This window comes from Schistocerca nitens, chromosome 2 (assembly GCF_023898315.1).
Source record: "Schistocerca nitens isolate TAMUIC-IGC-003100 chromosome 2, iqSchNite1.1, whole genome shotgun sequence".
Lineage (NCBI taxonomy): Eukaryota > Metazoa > Arthropoda > Insecta > Orthoptera > Acrididae > Schistocerca > Schistocerca nitens.
The window spans coordinates 354949793-354972742 of NC_064615.1; the positions used below are offsets into that span (position 1 = coordinate 354949793).

The window sequence follows — 22950 nt, forward strand, 5'->3', positions numbered from 1 at the left end:
CATGGCAGAAGTCTGTCCAACTCTCTTCCTAGGAAATTATCCTAGGTCTGGTTCCCCAGTGCAAAGAATAAAATCCTCTGTGTTGTTAGTTCTGTTTGTCTGAATTTCTGTGCATGTATCTTTTTCTTTTTATTTATGAATAGGTTTCTTTTTTTCTCTGAAATATATTTCTGCCATATGCATGTCCTCCCTGGCTCTCCTTTGTAGGTGCTTTACTAAGTCACTGCACACTAGTAGAGTTGTGTCACTAGCAACATGAGCATCTTTTCATTTATAGCACATAGCATGTCATTTATATACAAGATAAACAATCTAGGTTCCAATACTGAACCCTGAGCTACTTCATGCTTTACCACCAGAGAATCAGTGTAACCGACGCACTATTTTCAATATTTCCAGATTTATGTTTTCTTTCTACACACTGCTGTCTGTTTTCAAGAAAAGGATTCATAGTAATGGAAGCTTTGCCTCTTATGTCATAACTTTGTGGTTTCTCTAGGAGAAAAGACACAACAAAAAGCTTTGGAAAGGTGTAAGTACACTGGATACTTTTTTGATCATCCAGGGATCCAATTGTCTTTGTTATGAAACTTGCCATTGCAATTTTAGTGTGAAATTTATCATTCTGTCCTTAATGACTGTTTCTGCTATTTTAGACTGAACAGGTGTAATAAATAGTTATACTTCTGTTATTTCCTGGGTAGCCTTTATCCTCTCCTTGAAATATTGTTACTACATTGCTTCTCCTTCGGCATTTTGGTAGTACTCTTTCTTTCATTACTAGATTTATCAAAATGTCAGAGGCTTTGTAAGATATTTAACATGATATTTAAACATTTCTGCTGATTTTCTGTTCAATCCATCTGTGTCTTTGTTTTTTAGTTCCCTAATGATTTTTGAAACTTCCAAGTCATCTGCTGGAAACAGTAATAAACTCACAATCACTGATATGTCTCAGTTTTATTTGTTGTTAAGGGTAATGTGTTCATCTCAAATAATTGACACCCTATCCCATTCTTATTTTACTTCACTTTTTCATTCATACCTGCATGACTTCATTTTGCTCTCTGTGGAATTTATCAGAGAATATTCTCAGTACTCTATTTGCATTTACCATCACTGTTAACATTTATGTTTTCCTTGGACATTTAACAATCCCTTCTTCTTCTTGCTCTAGCGGTTACTTTTTGTTTTAAAAACTTTCATTCTGTCTGAATTGCCTACTCTGCCCATTTTGGGGTAATATGTCACCTAGTTTAGTCATTTTCTTATCTTAGAAAAAAACTGTAAGAGCAATGCAGTATTCTTGGCAACAGATTTTTGCAAATCCCTCTTTGAAAAGTCATCAGTCTTCCTGCTCCACTGTATAGGGCTATATATACTAGAAAGTTGTAAATATGCTTGAAATAATTTAAATGCATAATTAAAAACTTCAATATTAAAGAAGGTGATAGAAGACAAAAAGAAGGATTCTGTGTCCAGTCAGTAAAGACATCAATTTCTACAAATTCCACTGTAAATAGCTTGATACAAATTTACAGTAGTCTTCCATATAAGAGAAAAATTATTTCATCATTCTCACTTTGTAGTAAAAATCAGAGAATATATTTTTTGACCATGAGAAATACAAGAGAACTGTAACTCAGTGTAACTGAAAGATGATTCACCTAATCAGCTATCTCAACCATGACCTGTCCATGCCTCTTAATTGAGAACGTTATTCAGTCAGTGATGGTATACCTATGAGCATTTGCATGGTGTGCTCTGTGTTTTTCTGTCACAGTTCTATACTGCCATATATGCCACAGGTTGCCATCTGCTACACTTTAAGACATGTGCACACATCCAGTGGGCACATTCTGGGATGAGACAGAGATGAGAATCACCTTTACTAGATGCTCACAATGGCAGGATGTGTGCTTCTGATGAGCCTTGCAATTTACATAATTCTTATTTTCAGTTTTTATGCTACAACTTTTTGCCCTCATTAGGGTAAATAAAATCAGCAGTTTTTCCCATTTTCCCCATGTGGAGTTGACCTCATTATTTCTCAATATCAGCAACACTTGTCACATCCCCTTCATGTGACTTAGACTTTCTCATTCCCACAGTATGCCTGTATCATAATATTCTGACTGAATAATGTCTTATATCTGGCTAGGAAACTGTACCTTAATTTGCACAGTTGGAGATTAAAAGCTCAGTTTGTAGATTAGCATAAAATTTTCAAACCTGATGCACACAGTATTTTAGCTTAAACTCAGTTAAATTTTAGGGTCAATTTGAAAGAAATGTTGAAGAATAGGATACATACTTGCTTTATTACACATTATAGATACATACAGATAGACCCCACTATATGCTCATTCATTATCCACATTCTTTCATATACATGAGTTTAGTTTTAACTCCAGTGTTGCATTCTGTTAACAGTATGTGGAAGCACTAATACATCAGCATTTCTCACCATGCACCTTCTGTTGTGTTTGTTGACACATAAATCATCTTTTCAGGTCAGTAGAGCACTTGACAGGATCTCTATTTAAAACATTGGGTAAAGGAGAGAAGGTGTCCATGTCAAAAGAAAGATTTGTGTAAGGAGGTCATGTTCAGTAGAAACAAGGTTAGAAGTTTTGTATCACTACACATTCAGTGTGCTTTGGTACTTACTGAATCCACTGTGAGAACTATTTATGACATACGGGATCAATTTGAAAAACTGCTCTATCTTCATTTAACTTAAGTGTGACTGAAATGAGTAAATTTTGCTGGAAAAATGATGGAAAGAATGGAAAAAATGCTAAGCCAGTGGAGTGGGCATCATAACTAATAGTGCATGGCTCTGCCTGAAGCAGCTATCCAAGCTAAAGCCAAGACCTTGTATGCCAATTTAACAAAAGGAAGAGGTCGATCCAACATCTTTCTTGGCCAGCTCAGGTTGGTTTGATTACTTCAAGCAACATTTTGGCTTTCATAATATTAAAATAATAGGAGAGGCAGATGTGACAGATGAAGCTGAAGCTGAGTAATAAATAAATAATACAGATAATAATAATAATATATAATAATAATAAAACAGACTTATTTTTTAAATGAATGCCTAGCTGCATGTTGATTTCGACAGAAGAAAAAACAGTGACAGAATTTAAGGCTTCCAATGACCAATGCACCTATCTTTTCAGATGAAAAACATTTTCTCTCACTGTATGACTCTTGTGCATTGTACCCAACATCAGTTGCAAAAAATGCTGCCATTCTCTTCTTTTTTGAACCCCATGTAATAGTGGGTTCATTAAGCCTTAACAACATACCAGTAGCAGATTTCCTAGTTTCCACATCACCAGCATAGTCTGTATTGCTGTAGGTCTGAAGGTGATCTTCTTGTTTTGTAGGAAAATAAAGTGCATAGTGCCTTGAAAATATTTTAGGATCCTTTTCCCGGTGTTGTATTTTCATTGGTTTCTCAAGATGCTGACTGGCACTGTTGACTAATGACAGATATATCATACTACCCACAGCTTGCCTATATGGAACCATGGACACATCCTTTTGTCCATTCTTATGCATGTCAGCACACATCTGATGATGAAAATTATCTGCAGGTACTATTACAGAGTTAACATCCTCTATCCTGACACATCAGAGAACCTTCATGGCGTAGGCTTCTTGATGCACAAAAATAGAACCATCTGCTAACCATTCTCCCTGCAGGCCCAAGTAGGTACCCAGTTTTCAGAATTTTTAACACATTTACACACATAACACTTGAATGTCAGGTGCATACAGCAGGATATAGAAATAAGGATGCAAAGAATAGTTCACACACTGTACAGATTCTTTATGAGACCCAAAGAAGAAAAATCAATGAGTTTCTGGTACGTGTATATTCTTCGTTTACAAATTTTTAACAACATTTTATAGTAGTATATACTATACTAGTGTATACTATACTACTTCGCAAAATAGGCCTATCTACATCTTTTAGGATCCACACTAATATCAGCTTAAGTACCTTGTGTACTAATAAATACATTCATAATAAATCAAGAACTACGTTAGAGTAATTACATCAGTTCATCAGTAAGTACAATTTTCCTTGTGAGTACTTATCAGTCACTTATTCTTCTATACAGTAATAACATTGGAGTTTTAAATAATTTTATGCTTAATTTACTGGATTGTTTATGTTTGTTCTTAATTTTATTGTTAATTTTCATTGATGTATAATAGGGAGTATTATCAGACACTTTGAACCTGTGGTATGGTGACCTTGTCTGTATAAAATAGTAAACTAAGCTACCATCTTTCAGTCTTTGTTTATATTCCTGTCTACTGCCTAATGCCTCCATTATGGTGTGAGTGATTGTCTGTACTTATTCCATTGTTTTTATTCCACCAGGATTGTCCTGATTAAAATACTTCAGATATTGTTTTAATAATTGTTATTCACAAAGGATTTCATATAAGATTTCTTGTGTGCCTTTGTGAAGCTACTGACATTTGAAAAATTGATTTTTTCTTTAAATTTTACTTTTTGCTTGTAGTTTCATTTCGAAATATTCTTTTTAATACAAAGCCATTCTTTGAGCATTTCCTGAAGTAGAGGCAACTTAAGCAGCTACAATAAACAGTGTGATATTTGTTAAGTTTCTTATACTCACTAATACACTTCTACATGTTAAGAAGTTCATTATACAGGGTTGTCAGAAAATGTCTGAAATGCTTTTCGTGATGTTGTAGGGCAGATTATAGTGAGACATATATGTTAAGAAAAAAATGTGATATGTTGCGCTGTTTCCAAGATATGTAGCTTAGAAGCTAGCCAATCAGGTCGTTTCGCACTCAGATTCAAATGGCCTGTGAGGGGCGGTGTTGCCAAACGTATGTTTCATGTTGTAAGCATATGGCTATAAAGCTATGTATTAAAGGCTGTTGCCTTATCGGGTGGCATGGTCTGGGGGTAGAAAGCTAGACATGAGAAATGCATAGTCCTGGGTTCGACCCCCAGCAGGATCATTATTTTATTTTTATTTAACCAATTTGTTGTTGTTTGAATGTTTATGTATGAATTTCATGTTAATAAAGGATTTGTACAATTTTTATTTACATAAAACCCATTGGCGATGGGCACAAGTGCGTACATTTATTCCAACAGCTACAGCATCCGTAACGTTCAATAATTGCTTATGATTGCATTGGACAAAGGTCTAACAATATGTAACTGTTTGGACATAATTATAGAAAAGCAGTAAAACTCATACATAGTCAATAGCCATACATGTAACAAATACAGGGAAAATAATGATGAAAAATAAAAGAATACAACTGATGTTTTGTCAGGTCTTTAATGTAACAACATAATTTCCAGGAGCAAAATATTACAATAAATCTTCACAGTAGCTGCTCAAAGTGTCCTCCTCCAACCTGACGGCACACATTGCAACGCTGCATCATGGAGTCCGCAAGCTTTCCGAAATCAAAGGTTTCCCTGATTTCATCAAAGGCTAAAATTATCCTCGCAAGAATCTCTTCGATTGTGACTACCGGGATCGCTTAGACGATTTGTTTCGCATGCCCCCACAGATAAAAATCTAATGGCGTCAGATCTGGTGAACGAGCTGGCCAGGGAACTGGACCACCTCGGCCAATCCACCTTCGTGGATACAACAGATCTAAATGCTCACGTACCGCAGCAGCGAAGTGCGGTGGTGCGCCATCATGTTGGAACCACATTCCTTGCCAGACCGCCAGTGGAACGTCTTCTACATACAGCAGAAGGACATTTTCATGGAATGCTAAATAGGTCTGTCTATTTAAATGGGGGGAAGTAGGACGGGACCCACCAAACAGTCGCCCATGATACCTGCCCAAACGTTTACGCTAAACCTCTGCTGATATGATTTAACGTAAGTACCATGCAGATTTGCGTCCATCAAAATGTGGCTGTTTCAGGAGTTGAATGGTCCTTCTCTGGTGAAACATGCCTTGTCTGTCCACAACACCATCCTTTCGAAATGTTGATATTCATTACATTTATTTAAATACCACACAGAATATTGGTAATGAGAGGGATAGTCCCCTTCCACCACATCGTGCACCTTCTGTAGGTGGTACGGAAATAGGTCTTCGTCGCGTAGGATGTCCAATACTACAGCGTGCGAAACCTGTAGTAACAAACAAACGGATAAATTTTACCATGTGTGGTTTGCAGACATACATTAAGAACATTGGAATAACTTTACTTACCCCCAAAGCATTACCAATGGCCCTCGAGCTGGTACTAGATGTTCCAGCAACCATATTGAGAACGTTTTCTTCTAATTGAACGTTCCGTACATAGCGTTCTCGTCCAGCGTCAACATTTGTTACATCAAAACTTCCGGTCTCCCTTAACCGTCTATCAACCGCTACGAAGGTATTCACACACGGAATAACGCGGCTGGGAAATCTTGTGTTGTAAATGTTGCGAGCCTCCGGTCCATTTTGACCCGCAGCGCCGTATGCTAAATGCATATCAGTGTATTCCTTGAAGAAATACCAATGTCGTGCCATGTTACCACTACGTGTGTGTCAAGCCTACCTCGGTTGTTGTTCTGTCACACCTGCTTCCGTGTACCTTCGCAGCTAAGTCTTCCGACAAAGATCAATTGCATACGTACGATTCCCGACGGTGATCGAATGACAAGCAGTTAAAGGTTCACTACACAGGCCGAGACGATTTGAGTCAGATGTCATAGCGTAGATGGTACCACACGGAATTGCTGACCCGTTGGTCCTGGGTTCGATCGCTGCTCCAGGTGAATATTTTCCCGTATTTGTATTTGTATTGCTCTCTTGTTCAGTTTGAGCAAACCACATGGAGAATACGTTTGGCAACACTGCCCCTTCCAGGCTGTTTGAATCTGAGCGCGAAATGACCTGATTGGCTAGCTTCTAAGCTACGTAACTCAGAAGCGGTGCAACATATCGAATTTTTTTCTTAACATTTATGTCCCAGTACAACTTTCCCTACAACATCACTACAAGCATTTCATACATTTTCTGACCACCCTGTATAACTCATGTTAGTGGAATTAGGTTGTTGTGACAAATGAAAGTCCTGTAAAATATTTGTGCAGTATGAGAAAAAACCAGTGATCTTCGTGTCATTTCATAAGTATTATATAATACTCTTTATTTACAAGGAAATATTGTGTCTTATACTGTCACAACTCACTGATTCAAACAACAAATGTTCTCTTTTTGTACTCTTTCTGTCAGTGATACGTACTACTGAATCTAATTTCAGGAATTTGACCATCCACATGTCCTGCTCAGTGACAAGAACGGTATATTCCACAGTATGGTTGAACAAACAGGCAAGGTTGTGTCAGAAGAGCTGAAGATCATAGCAGAAGAAGTAAGTTATTAAAAAGCTGTTAACTCAAAAATTTAATCTTAAAATTGAAAAGTAATATATATGAGAAATATACAGGCCACAACTCAGGCTGTAGCTGAAATTAAAGAGTGTCTTTGACTCTTAGACATTCCTTTGGCTTCAGGTTGTCCTTAAATGTCTTTCTTTTGACATTTCAATTGCACACTGTGGTTTTATGTCAAGTGGCAATACAAAACGGTGATTGAGAAGCAAATCATTAACACGCCTTATTGTTAAGTACAAAGCATACAACTATCAACATTATCAGCTGACCATGGTCTCTCATATGTTGTAGTTTGTTTCATGTCATTATATCGAGTTATCAAAATGATATAATTATCCAAACAAGTCTTATCCTTTCCTGAATTCAGTATGCAAAAACCAGTAAAAAAAGTCGGTAGCTTGGGTATCAGTACAACTTTAGAACAGTGAAACATGTACCTCAGTGGTTATACAAGTTGTGTGTATGTGATACGAACTTTGCTAGATTCTCTGATTGTATCTGAAAATATAAATTGTTCATTATGTTCATACTGTATCTGAATGCTGAATGCTGTGTGAATTACATTTTAATATTTTTTTTCTCTTAGTCAGTATGTAACCATTCACATTCTTAATATATTTTACATTTTGCTAATAAGTAGATGTGTTGATTGTGATTTAGTAGTTTAACAAAAATTGTTGCTTTCTTAGTAGAGAGAGAATTTAGAGACTGCTATTGTTAGTTCTATAAATAGTTCTATTGGTGAAACTGAACCTAGGTAATGTAGATGTTTAGTTATTTTCAGCAATTGTAAAATTGTACAATGAGTGAGAAGTGTGGGCTCTGTTGTAGGTTTGTGAGAAGTGGGTTACGGTGTGCAATTTGTTCAAAGTATTTTCATTGGGGGGAATGCAGTGGGGAAGTCAGTGGGGAAGCCAGTGGGTATTCTAGTGAGATCCTCTCGTGGGAATGCAGAATCTGTAGTAGAAATAAGTTGATAGAGAAGCAGGGGAATAAGATCTGTGCCCTTCAGGTGCAGTTACAATGCACAAAGGAGGAACTAGACAGGCTGAGGGGGTGAAGGGTGCTGGGGAATGGGAACTGGCAGTTGGCAAGAATGCAGCTATGAGGAGGAGGTATTCAGACAGTTGTACTTTGCGTATAAGCAATAGATTTGACCAACTGTCAGAGATGAGTGGCAAGGAGCCTCTTGTAGCTGTAAGTGTAGGAAACATGAAGCAGTCTTCTGCAGATATGAGCCCTAAGTCAGTTACAAAGTCTAACAGAAAGAAGAAGATTCTGCTGCTAGGTAGTTCACACAGTAGATGTGTGGGCCAGCAGTTGCAGGAAGTGTTGGGGAGTGAGTACCAGGTCACCAGCATTGTGAAACCTAGTGCAGGGTTGGCTCAGGTGACTGACAGCATAGGGGAGTTATGTAAGAATTTTATGAAGGAGGATCAGGTAATGATAGTGGGTGGAGCAGGGAACAGTCTTGATAGGGTTGGAGAATATGATGTAGGTGGTGACCTGCTAAAGATAGCTATTCAAACTGGTGGCACTAATGTGCATTTTTTGCAACTGTTTCAGCATCATGATGGGCCTCGTCTTAATGTGGCTGTAAGGTGCATTAAAATGGGGCTGGAGAGGGCACTGACGGCAGAGGGCATGTGTCATATTGCAGTGGTGCCAGTCGAGTCCATCAGTAGATCGAGTTTCACTAGGCATGGCCTGCATCTCAATAGGTTTGGGAAGGGAAGGCTGGCAAAGCTTATAGCTGACATTGTATTGGAAGGTGGTGGGATCAATAATGGAAAAATTCCTGTAGTAGTTGGTGTCAGAGCTGCAACTTTTTTAGATTGAAGTCAGCTAATAGGTATGCCTGCTTAAAGGAAGTCCCTCTAACTAAGGAATCACCTTCAGAGGATGTCATGTTTCCAAGTAGAGGAGGAATTAGCATATTTCATTAGAATATAAGAGATATTAAAACTAGTGAACTGCTCATAGATGTTGACTCTGAAATTATTGATATATCGGAGCACCACTTAAATAATTTGACAATTCAGAGGCTTCCTTTTCCAGGGTAGAGATTAGCTGGCTATTTCTCAAGGAGTTGCTTGCAGGGTGGTAGACTAGCCAAAGATTCTGTAACTTACCAAATGAAATCGTTGGTACATTGATAGATACAAAAAACACACAAACACACACACAAATTTCAAGCTTTTGCAACCCATGGTTGCTTCATCAGGAAAGAGGGAAGGAGAGGGAAAGACAAAAGGATGCGGGTTTTAAGGGAGAGGGTAAGGAGTCATTCCAATCCCGGGACCGGAAAGACTTACCTTGGAGGGCAACGGGACAGGTATACACTCACACACACAAACATATCCATCCGCACATATACGGTCACAAGCAGACATATATAAAGGCAAAGAGTTTGGGCAGCGATGTCAGTCGAGGCGGAAGTACAGAGGCAAAGATGTTATTGAATGACAGGTGAGGTATGAGCGGTGGCAACCTGACTCCATCAACCTCCTGATCCCATTGACAACCCGCACCCCTACCTTCTACCTACTTCCTAAAATTCACAAACCCAATCATCCCGGCCACCCCATTGTAGCTGGTTACCAAGTCCCCACAGAACTTATCTCTGCTTACGTAGATCAACACCTTCAACCCATTACATGCAGTCTCCCATCCTTCATCAAAGACACCAACCACTTTCTCGAATGCCTGGAATCCTTACCCAATCTGTTAACCTCGGAAACCATCCTTGTAACCATTGATGCCACTTCCTTATACACAAATATCCTGCACGTCCAGGGCCTCACTGCGATGGAGCACTTCGCTTCACGCCGATCACCTGCCACCCTACCTAAAACCTCTTTCCTCATTACCTTAGCCGGCTTCATCCTAACTCACAACTTCTTCACTTTTGAAGGCCAGACATTCCAACAATTAAAGGGAACAGCCATGGGTACCAGGATGGCCCCCTCGTATGCCAACCTATTTATGGGTCACTTAGAGAAAGCCTTCTTGGTCACCCAGGCCTGCCAACCCAAAGTTTGGTACAGATTTATTGACGACATCTTCATGATCTGGACTCACAGTGAAGAAGAACTCCAGAATTTCCTCTCCAACCTCAACTCTTTTGGTTCCATCAGATTCACCTGGTCCTACTCCAAATCCCATGCCACTTTCCTCGATGTTGACCTCCATCTGTCCAATGGTCAGCTTCACACATCCGTCCACATCAGACCTACCAACAAGCAACAGTACCTCCATTATGACAGCTGCCACCCATTCCATATGAAACAATCCCTTCCCTACAGCCTAGGTCTTCGTGTCAAACGAATATGCTCCAGTCCTGAAGCCCTGAACCATTACACCAACAACCTGAAAACAGCTTTCGCATCCCGCAACTACCCTCCCGACCTGGTACAGAAGCAAATAACAAGAGCCACTTCCTCATCCCCCGAAACCCAGAAACTCCCACAGAAGAACCCCAAAAGTGCCCCACTTGTGACAGGATACTTTCCAGGACTGTATCAGACTCTGAATGTGGCTCTCCAGCAGGGATACGACTTTCTCAAATCCTGCCCTGAAATGAGATCCATCCTTCATGAAATCCTCCCCACTCCACCAAGAGTGTCTTTCCGCCATCCACCTAACCTTCGTAACCTCTTGGTTCATCCCCATACCACCTTCCCTACCCTCTGGCTCCTACCCTTGTAACCGCCCCCGGTGTAAAACCTGTCCCATGCACCCTCCCACCACCACCTACTCCAGTCCTGCAGCCCGGAAGGTGTACACGATCAAAGGCAGAGCCACGTGTGAAAGCATCCACGTGATTTACCAACTGACCTGCCTACACTGTGAAGCTTTCTATGTGGGAATTACCAGCAACAAACTGTCCATTCGCATGAACGGACACAGCCAGACAGTGTTTGTTGGTAATGAGGATCACCCTGTGGCTAAACATGCCTTGGTGCACAGCTAGCACATCTTGGCACAGTGTTACACCGTCCGGGTTATCTGGATACTTCCCACTGACACCAACCTATCAGAACTCTGGAGTTGCCACCACTCATACCTCACCTGTCATTCAATAACATCTTTGCCTCTGTACTTCCGCCTCGACTGACATCTCTGCCCAAACTCTTTGCCTTTATATATGTCTGCTTGTGTCTGTATATGTGCGGATGGATATGTGTGTGTGTGCAAGTGTATACCTGTCCCTTTTTCCCCCCAAGGTAAGTCTTTCCGCTCCCGGGATTGGAATGACTCCTTACCCTCTCCCTTAAAACCCACATCCTTTCGTCTTTCCCTCTCCTTCCCTCTTTCCTGATGAAGCAACCGTGGGTTGCAAAATCTTGAAATTTGTGTGTGTGTTTGTGTGTTTTTTGTCTCTATCAATGTACCAACGATTTCGTAGTTGTTTATTGGTCCCCTAACTCTGACTTCAGAGCATTTCTGCTCAAGCTAGAGGCAGTTCTTGATTCACTTTGTAGGAAGTACCAGAAATTAGTTATATATGGTGACTTCAGTATTAATTTTGCATATGATTGTGCAAGAAAAAAGATGTTGGTAGACTTCCTACATTCATATGATCTGATGCAGACTGTGTTTTTTTTTCATCTAGGGTGCAGGGGAACAGTATCAGAGCCATAGACAATATTTTTATTCATTCTTCATTACTTGATGGGCATTCTCTTAGTAAAAGGGTGAATGGCCTTTCAGATAATGATGCACAAATTTTAACACTAAAAGACTTTTCTACTCAAACAAATGTCACATATAACTACAAACTATGTTGGAAAATTAATCCAACAGCAATAGGGAGTTTTTTAAAACTCGTCAAGGAGTAAGAGTGGCTGGATGTTTATAGTGCCGATAACATAGATGACAAATATAATGCTTTCATTAACACATCTCATGCTCTTTGAGAGTTGCTTTCTATTAGAATGTTTTAAATGGGATACTAACAGTAAAAGGCAGCCTGGGTGTCTGACTAGTGGGATACAGATATCATGTAGAACAAAGTGGGAATTATATCAAAATGTTAGAAGTACTCACACTCAAGCTACAGTTGCCCTTTACAAACAGTATTGTAAGGTGTTTAAAAATGTTATTAGGAAGACAAAGAGTATGTGGTGTGCAATTAGAATAGCTAATTCACAGGATAAAATGAAGACCATGTGGTCAGCTGTGAAGGAAGTGTCTGGTCAGCAGCACGAGGTTGGCATATAAAGTCAGTTCGTAGAAAAATATTTCTGTTACTGATAAATCAGATATATGTACTGTATTTAACCATCATTTTCTGAGCATTGCTGGTGAATTAAATAAAAATTTAGTTTCTACAGGGAATAATATAACCCTCTTGGAAAGTGCCTCTCCAAGACTGATGTCTGAAATACGAGGGGGACAAGGGCGAGATTGAATCAATGATTAAATCACTGAAGACTAAGGACTCTCAAGGATTTGATGGAGTGCCTAGCAGAATATTAAAGTACTGTGCTGCCCATGTTAGCCCTGTATCCTTAGCCATATTTGTAATTTTTCCTTTAGGAATGCTCAGTTTCCTGAATGATTAAAGTGCTCAGTAGTAAATCCGCTTTATAAAAATGGAGAAACGGATAATGTAGACAAGTTTAGACCTATTTCTGTGTCATCAGTGTTTGTAAAGGTATTGGAAAGGCTGTGTATGTAAGGACAATTAATCATTTTAAATAACACGATTTGCTGTCAAATATATATTTCAGCTTTAGAAGCCATTTAAGAACTGAAAATGCTATATTCTCTTTTCTCTGTAAGGTACTGGATGGGTTAAACAAAAGGTTTCAAATGCTAGGCATATTTTTTTTTATTTAACTAAAGCATTTGATTGTGTTAATCACAAAATATTGCTCCATAAGTTGAAGCATTACAAAATACGGGAAGTAGCTCACAATTGATTCACCTCTTACTTTAACAACAGACAGCAAAAGGTCATTATTCACGGTGTTGATAATGGCTGTGATGTGGGGTCTGAGTGGGGTATGGTCAAATGGGGGGTGCCCCAGGGATCACTGTTGGGGCCACTCCTGTTCCTTATTTATCTAACTGATATGCTGTCTAGTATTATGGGTAACTCTAAAATATTTCTGTTTGCTGATAACACTAGCTTGGGAGTAAAGGATGTTGTGTGCAACATTGTCTCAGTTTCAATCAGAGCAGTGACATAAGTTCATGGCTTGTAGAAAATAAACTAACACTAAATCACAGTAAAACTTAGTTTTTACAGTTTCCAACACATAATTCAACAAAACCCAACATTTTAATTTCAAAAAATGAGCATATGATTAGTGAAACTGAACAGTTCAAATTTCTAGGTGTTCAAATAGATAGTAAACTGTTGTGGAAAGCCCATGTTCCAGATCTTGTTCAAAGATGTAATGCTGCCTTTTTACTATTTGAACGGAATCTGAAGTAAGTGATTGACACGACAATTAGTCCACTTTGCTTATTTTCATTTGCTTATGTCGTATGGTATTATATCTTGAGGTAACTCTTCCCATTCTAAAAGGATATTTTTGGCACAGAAATGGGCAGTTTGAGCAATAAGTGGTGTAAGTTTGTGAACCTCTTGTTGCCCCCTGTTCACTAGTCTGGGTATTTGGACATTGGCCTCTCAATATATATATTTCTTAACAATATCAGCTTGTTACCAAGAATAAGCAGCTTTCACTCAGTTAATACCTGGCAGAAATCCAACCTGCATTTGGATCGCACTTCTTCATCTCTTCTGCAGATATGTGTGCAGTATACTGCTGCATCCATTTTCAATAAGGTACCACAAGATTCCAAAAATCTTAGCAGTAATCCAAGCATGTTCAAATCAAAACTAAAGTTTCCTCATGGGTCACTCCTTTTATTCTGTGAGGAATTCATTGAAAAATTAAGCTGATTCTTATGTCATATTGTTGACTGCATTTACTGAAACTTACGGCTTGACTTTTTTGTGTTCATAGATATTTTATTTTTATGTTATTACTTTTACATTATAATTTCATGTACTGACCCATCCCATGACCTTGGTTGGAGATTTGCTCCTCAATTTGGTACTATGGAACTTGACGTGTACATATTATAAAATAAAAAATAAATGGTGACACGCACGCGCGCCCACACACACACACGCACACACACACACACACACACACACACACACACACACACACACACACCATCAGCACCACCACCACCACCACCACCACCACCACCACCATCACCATCACAACTGCCAATTTGCTTTAAATATGTGAACTAAGTCTTCTGTCACTTCTTGGCAAAAAAATATAGTTATAGTTATCAATGAAACGTACAAAACTATGGTTGTTCTGCAGCATTACTTTATTTCATTACTTCATTTCATCTTCATACCACTATGTAATTCTCATTAACAGCTGTAATCTCTATTCTTAAATACTCTTGTCTTGCATTAATTTTATTTTATTGTGACCATTAATTTATTTTAAATTGTTATATACGCTATCCGATGAAAAGATAACATTCTACAACTCAAGAGTGTGGAATATCAGAACTTTTAAGGTGGTTGTGTAGCTACAAAATCTGGAAAGGGAAATGCAAAGGCTTGATCTAGCTATATTAGTCTGGTGCACAATTTCATAGTGTTTATCCATGACTCTAATAAACACAACAGATATACATAACAGAGGCATTAGTCATCAATATTATAATATCCTTCACTGTTTACAACAGTCTGCCAATGTTGGGGTTACTTTTCAATTCCAGCATTGTAGAAATCACTTGGTTTTGAGGCAAAGAACTCATCAAGCCCTGTTTCGGGGGCATTTTCATCAAAAAAAAAAAAAATTTCCTTGAAGGATGTTCAATAGAGAGTGGAAAATATGGAAATGTCAGGTGAATAAGGTGGGTGTGAAATGACTTCCCAACCCAACTCCTGTACAGTGTTTTTTGTCACTATAGCAGAATGCATGCAGGCGTTATCATGGAGTATCATCACTTCACACAGTCTTCCTGGTCATTATTCTCAGACTGCATGTGCAGCATGCTTCACTCACCGACAGCAAATGTCAGCAGTGATTGTTACACTTCAGGGAAATAATTCGTATTACACAACACCATCACTGTCACATGAGCTGCACAAAATTATCTTTTGTGAATGTGTGCACAGGATGTAATAAACACATTGGGACAACCGGGAAATCCAGGAAAAACACAGGAATTTTTCATCTGGGAGAAACCTGGGAATTTTTTAGAATTCTGGGAACTTTTCATTGTTTTAGTTTCCTGTTAAATTTTTGTAATTTTGACTGATGAGAACTGGTATTCTAACAAAAAATTTTACTTTAGCCCACTACTGCAGCATAATACTGCAGCAATAAAACATAAACTAGGGAATAACACCAAAATAAAACTTTAGTGCAAAGAAAATGCACCATGTATAACAACAAAATACAGTGCACACCCTAGTGTCTGCTGACACCAAAATATGTCAAAAGACTATGCAATACTTTGTAACAACAAACTGCTTTCGATTGAACTTTCTTGTGGGTGTCATTTCAATGTGCGTGCTGTCTCAATTGTTTACATTTCTAACAGGCCACAGGAAAATATTGTGAATGGTTGTTTAAGAAGCATTATGCCATTATTTAAAATTTTACTGGCACTATTGTGTTCGATAGGCCTACATCTTAAAAAGGTAACACACACTAAAAAGAACAAGTTTCAATGTTAGTTCTTCATATTTATTTTAGATCTTTCATAAATTACAAATTATGCAATAACAATGACAAAAAGTATAATTATCCTTAAAAAAAAGTGCGAGTGACTTCTTGAGCAATTTCTCACATAATTGCCTTTACTATGGGAAAAGCAGAAGTGCTTAATGGAGCATGTATTCACCCTGGTGACCCATGAAATGTCCAGTGCACAGCAGTGACATATATAATCACGTTTGTCAGAAATATTCAGCTGTTGCAATTTAAGCTGGTGCTCTTGGGATCCTTCCTCACCACAGCCTCAGAAGAAACAACAACAATTTTTTTACAATCAATATTACATGTGAAAGCTTAGGTTTTCCTTGTGGCTCTATTGTATGTATATTCATTTAAATAATTAACTTTTCTATTTGTGTGTTCATGCTACTGAACAATGATGTTCCTAGACTATAATATGATGTTTCCTATGTTCTGAATATCTGCTGTCATTGGCTGGCAAGATCATGTGACATGAGTTATGATTGGCTGACAAAAGCACATCACAGTCTCGATTTCAGTGCTTCGGAAGCTACTTTGTGTAATAAGTGGAATTCATGCTTATACTTTTGTAATAAGGTAATATGCAGTGCACATGTTGCCGTGCATCAAAGATTTACAATAATGAATGCCACAGTAGGTAGTTCAGTTGAGGAAGATTTGTTGTCTCTAAAAGGACAATCAGAGAAGCTGGACGGACAAACATAGGTACTAACTCCTTTACTGCCCGCCCCCCCCCCCCCCCCCCACCCCATCCCAACATACTATTAAAACATTAATACATTCATGCTATTATTTCTGTAATCTACACAGATATAAGAGAAACTGGAGACATTAAAATGCTAGCTGTGCACACTGTAACAGTGAACCACATACTTTCTTCATACAGAAACCAGTTTCTAAATATTATTAAAACCCTAATCTAAGATCATAGTTATTGTCGTTTAAAATCAGTTAAAAACAAAATGTGATGAGAATTATAAAATAAAAGACAAACACCAATCATTGTACTAATGTAATATAAGTGCATAATTTTAAATTATTTTTATTTTATGTATGCAATTGTAGTGTTATACATTTTCTACTCATATAGACAACTGATTTTTTTGTTTTCTTCAGTCTTACAGGAACAGAATGCATAAAAAATCATCTTGAAGACTAATTAATGAAGAACTATGAGACTTCATATGGTCATTAGCAAATAAATAAAAGCCTTAATGGGAAACAGAACAAGGAAGATATGATGGCATTGAAAGGAGTCTTCAAAAACTATTAAGAAAGCCTCATTGTTCATGATGTGTATCACCTTATTTATTTCATTCCATTTTATTTTGAGAATTGTATAGTACAGTATGTCATTGCTGTTGCAAGAAGTAAATTATATGATTGTGTTTGTATAAAAGAGAGAAGCTAACACAGAAATAAAACTCCAGAGAATCATATCTACCAAAGTTTCTAATTCACCCATTCGGATGTGATAGAAAATTGATGGTTAGATATTAACAAAGAAAACAATCTGATTCTTCCACTAAGTTGTTATTAACAGTATATGTGTTTTGCACACAGAGTATTATATTTGAATATCACATTGTGAAAGTTATTTATAAAAAATAAATTTAAAAAAACTTAAATCTAGATTTCTACTATTTTGCAATCATCAACTTTTGTCCCACATGTAAGAATTAAACCTTCATATAACAGTGATTTGGAAACTGGCTGAAGGGATGGACGACTGTAAATGTAACTTTTTTGTTACTAGTTTATAATAATAACTGAAATGTGAATTGCAATTTATTCATCTCATGACACACATTTGTAAACCATTTGGTTTGGTTACAGAAGAAATCTCAGAAATTTGGACTACAGTTACAAAAAGTTTTACACTAATAAATAACAATGTAGTACTAAAATGATATTTCTATAAACAGCTGTATATACTTAGTGGGATATGTAACAGCTTATGTCCAGCCCAAATTATCAATATAGTCATTGTGTGGGAAGCATAAAATATTGTTTCTTGTGTTATACTTATGATCGAATAGAATAATTTTACTCAAATAATTCTTGTCTGGTGTACAAGAGATAATAATTTCATAAATATATATGAATGAGAGTGTCAGTAATTGTAGATATGTAAATAATGGGTGCCATGATTCTTTCTGACACTCAGTACTCATATTCTGAACAATGCTTTTCTGTATTTTTAGTGTCCAAACAATGTTAGCTGAGTTTCTGCAAATAACAATACCATAACTAATAATAAATTCAAAATAATAGAAAGAAACATTCCACATGGGAAAAATATATTTAAAAAAAGATGCTGTGACTTACCAGACGGGCAAGTGCTGGTAGACAGACACAATAAAAAACACACAAACACACACACAAATATCAAGCTTTCGCAATCCCATGGTTGCTTCATCAGGAGAGAGGGAATGAGAGGGAAAGACGAAAGGATGTGGGTTTTAAGGGAGAGTGTAAGGAGTCATTCCAATTCCTGGAGCGGAAAGACTTACCTTAGGGGGAAAAAGGGACAGGTATACACTCGCACACACAAACTTGCTATGTCTGCTTGTGTCTGTATATGTGTGGATGGATATGTGTGTGTGTGCGAGTGTATGCCTGTCCCTTTTTCCCCCTAAGGTAAGTCTTTCCGCTCCTGGGATTGGAATGACTCCTTACCCTCTCCCTTAAAACCCACATCCTTTCATCTTTCTCTCTCCTTCCCTCTTTCCTGATGAAGCAACTGTGGGTTGCAAAAGCTTGATATTTGTGTGTGCATTTTTTATTGTGTCTATCTACCAGTGCTTTCCCGTTTGTTAAGTCACAGAATCTTTTTTTTAATATAAATTCAAAATAACTTAGATATCTTAATTTTCATGTGCACTTATCAGTTGCAGTTGATAATATGTCCACTGCAAATGCAAAACTGCTTAATTTGTCCATGAACTACTCAATGTGTGTGTGTATGCAAGCACAATTTTTTCCGATTTCAGTCCTAAGAACCTGACTGAGTCAGTTTCTTCTAAAAATGATGGTTGCTGTAAATAATCATAATCTGGCCACATTTCTACTGTTTGGGTCTGAACTGCACAGTGATTTTGATTTGTTCAGATTGAACTCATGTAGCTGAAACTAAATTTCTAGGCTACTGATAATACTGATCAATGAATCATGAATTTTTTCTGCAGCGTGAAATATCAGCTGCAAACAAAACTGATGGGGAGGTGATATTTGCTGGTAAATCCTTCATGTCAAACAGTATTAGAAATGGACCTAATATGAAGTATTGTGGGACACCCTATGATAATATTTTCCAGTCAGAATAATAATTTGCTCCATTTAAAATAATGAAATTTAGAACAAGCAAAGGCCTTTTACAGGGCTGTCCCATGTCACCATCATTATTTAAAATCTATATAGATATTAGCCTTAGAACATGGTCTCATAAATGTAATAGTATGGGATTAGAAATAAGAGATGGAGTTTACCTACATCATTTATTATTTGCTGATGATCAAGTAGTCATAGCACAAGATGGGGAGGATGCTAACTATATGTGCAATCAACTAGCAGTAGCATACAAAACTTGGGGTTTGAAGATTAATTACCAAAAAACAGAATACTTGACTAATGATTCAGATGAGCTATACATTGAAGGAAAGAAAATCAAAAAGGTAAACACTTTCTGTTATTTGGGATCCATTTTAGAAATCGAGGGAAAATCAGAGTCATAAATCAATAAAAGAATTAGTAGCGGACGGAGGGTCATTGGGATGCTTAACTCAGTCTTATGGAGCAGGATTGTAATGAGCAGAACTAAAAAATTAATATATAAATCCATATTAGAGAGTGTGGTTCTGTATGGAACAGAGACCTGGACAATTAACATGAAACACATTAAAAAATTACAAGCTCTAGAGATGGACTTTTGGAGAAGATCGGCAAGAATCTCCAGGAAAGAAAAAATAAGGAACACCAAAGTAATAAGGAGAATGGAAATAAAAGAAAGAATATATGACGTAATGGATAGGAAGAAATTACAGTGGTATGGGCATGTACGACGAATGGAGAAAACCAGAATACCAAAATTGATACTGGAGTGGGAACCGGAGGGGAGAAGAAGAAGACGACGACCTATGACCACCTGGGTCCAAAATGTACAGCACACAATGAGGAGAATGGGCACAGAGGAAGAAGACACACAAGATCGAAACACCTAGAGGAATATTTTGAGAATATAGTTTAAGAATGTTTATTGTTTGTATTGTAATTTCCAAGTAAATTATTATGTTGGAGATAAGCCTCTGTAATGAGGAAAAGCTCAAAATAATAAATAAATAAAATAATACTTACTCTTTGTACGATTAACTGAATCTTCTATCTGTGCTTCTGTGCTTGTGTGCTTGACAAAACATGACAATACTAAATATGAAATCCTCCTTATTTTCTATTCCACAAGTAGGATAGAAGACATTATAAGTCGCAGCCCCTTGTGGAAGTACAGATCTGTGTGGTAACAGGTGACATGAAAATGATATACGAACATTATTGGTGTGCGCTGATAAACATTTATTTGACACATAAGAATACAATCACTCAGTCTGAACTGGTGTCTTGGTCACAGAGGTTCCACATCCCCACTCTGCAGTGCTGTTCAGGGATGTCTCCACATATTGTGCCCTCCAGGAGTAAGGAGCACTTGAGGGCATGGTTGAAGGTCATTGTCTGATGCATGTGAAATGCTGACCAGTTGTACTTGTTGGAGCATAGAGATGGCATACATCTGATATGGTGCAAATTGTGGAGGACAGTGTAGTGGCCAACTATAACGAAAAGTGAGCATGGCTGGTGTTAGCTCTTCAACTGTTGATCTCTGGGTTAAATTTCAGTTGTCGTGGAGTCACCAGGATGCATGTCTGGGATAACCATGTCATTTGAGGTATTAGTGGGCACACTGATTATCAGTTTGCCCATAAGTGAGAGGCGTGAAATGCTGGTGCAAAATCCACTGCTGGCAGAAGGTCCGAAGAAGACTGGTAACAATTGTTGTGGTCATACTTTGTGGGATGGGATGCTTCAGTGCAAAAGTCATTGCTGACTAACTTGACTGCAGTTTCATGTGAATGAGAGCTTGTACATTCATCATGGTTGTTTCTGGTTGGGACTGCCATGATTCACAGATACATGAGACTTCTGGGTCATCATAACTCTGTAGGATATTTGTGTCATCTTCAGTGACAACTGTCCACAGCGGCTCCAGTCTGTTGTTGAGACTGTTGTGGTGCTTCTGTTGATATCAATGTCAAAGGTATGGGTTTCCCCTTTAACAACTTGGTACAGGCCATTTTATGGAGGTTTTAAAGCTGTTCATAATGTATCATCACAGAGCATGACGTGTGTGGAATTCATGAGTTTCTTATGTATGAATGGTTTGGGTGATGTATGTCACACTAGAGGATGTACAAATGAATTGTGTATATGATTCTTGACACACTGTATGATTGTCAGTAGATCCATGGTGTCAGGGATTGGTTCTGGTAATAAAAATTCAACTGGCAGCATTAGGGTCTCACTGTGGAGTGAGGCTGTTAGATCTTCTTCACATTCTAAGCATATGCCAAGGAGTACCCATGGGAGAACTCCAGTCCATGTGCCTCTGTGGCACATGAGAGCTGTCTTCACTGCATGGTGCCATTTGTGTGCTAAGCTGTTGCTTCGACAGTGGTATGCTGTTGTTCAATGGTGAGAAATGCTGCAGCGATTACAAAGAGCCAAACAATGTGGTGACTCAAATTGGCATCCTTGGTCCATAGTGATAGTATCTGGACAATTGAAACACAATATCCAGGCTGTGGTAAATGCCTTAGCTGTGGATTTTGCTGCAATGTCTTTGCAGGGCAGCTTCTATACAGCATGAAACTCTGTCAGTCACGGAGAGATGTTTGAAGCTCTCTGACTCCACTTGTGGTCCCACGAGGTCTAGGAGTATATGGCAGAAGCAATCACATGGCATTACAAAACTGCCAAGTGGTGTTTGCACATGTCAACTGATTTCACTTCATTGGCGGTTGAAGCACATGGGTGTCACGTGACAGTAATGTTCTAACACCCTGCCACGAAAACTACTTGGTGACTAGCCATGTAATGGGGAGAGAGCCTGGTGGTGCGAGATTATGTAGTCGATCGAAGACCATTTGCTACATGGCGGATCCTGTATTGTGATACATCACAAAAGATATTGACTTCTGACCCAGGGATTGCTCATCGTTTAATTGTGAGATTCGATGAAGTGTCTGTGAGCAAGGCTTGCACTGATGGGTCATTTTCTTCTTGTTCTGGCAGTCTGGTACAGCCTAGAGAGAGAGAGAGAGAGAGAGAGAGAGATTGTGTGCATTCATCATAGGCAATCCACTACTATGATGTCTGCTCTGTGCAAGTGTGGAACATCAGTTGAATATTGCACAATTACACCTCAGCCATAGTATTGCCCAGGATTAACTTTCACTTGAGGGTGTTATATGGCCTCTACTAACAGCTTGTGATTGGTGTAAATCAAGATTTGGCACCCTTACATGTCTTCACAGAAGTGCCATATGGCTTCACACAGTGCTAGTAACTGCTAGTTGAAAGCTGACCATTTTGATTGAGATACTGGCAATTTCTTAGAGAAAAACCTGATAGGCTGTGTGGTATCCACTTCCTTCTGTTGTTGTACAGTGCTGATAGCCAAGTCACTGGCGGCAGTTGTAAGCGTAATTTGACTGTGCGGTATT

At 38.2% G+C, this 22950-nt stretch overlaps 1 protein-coding gene across 2 annotated transcripts in view; it reads left to right on the top strand.

Moving 5' to 3' along the window:
* LOC126236177 (probable multidrug resistance-associated protein lethal(2)03659) overlaps positions 1-17746 on the top strand; it is a 298489-nt gene extending 280743 nt beyond the window's left edge. The window contains exons 25-26 of one of the 2 annotated variants that reach the window (XM_049945273.1): positions 7289-7399; positions 17294-17746. In XM_049945273.1, the coding sequence (XP_049801230.1) occupies positions 7289-7399; positions 17294-17329 (147 nt within the window). In that variant the 3' untranslated portion in view covers positions 17330-17746. The remainder of the gene's footprint in view (positions 1-7288; positions 7400-17293) is intronic. The other variant, XM_049945274.1, reaches the window with a different exon arrangement.
* The last annotated feature ends 5204 nt before the right edge of the window (positions 17747-22950 follow it).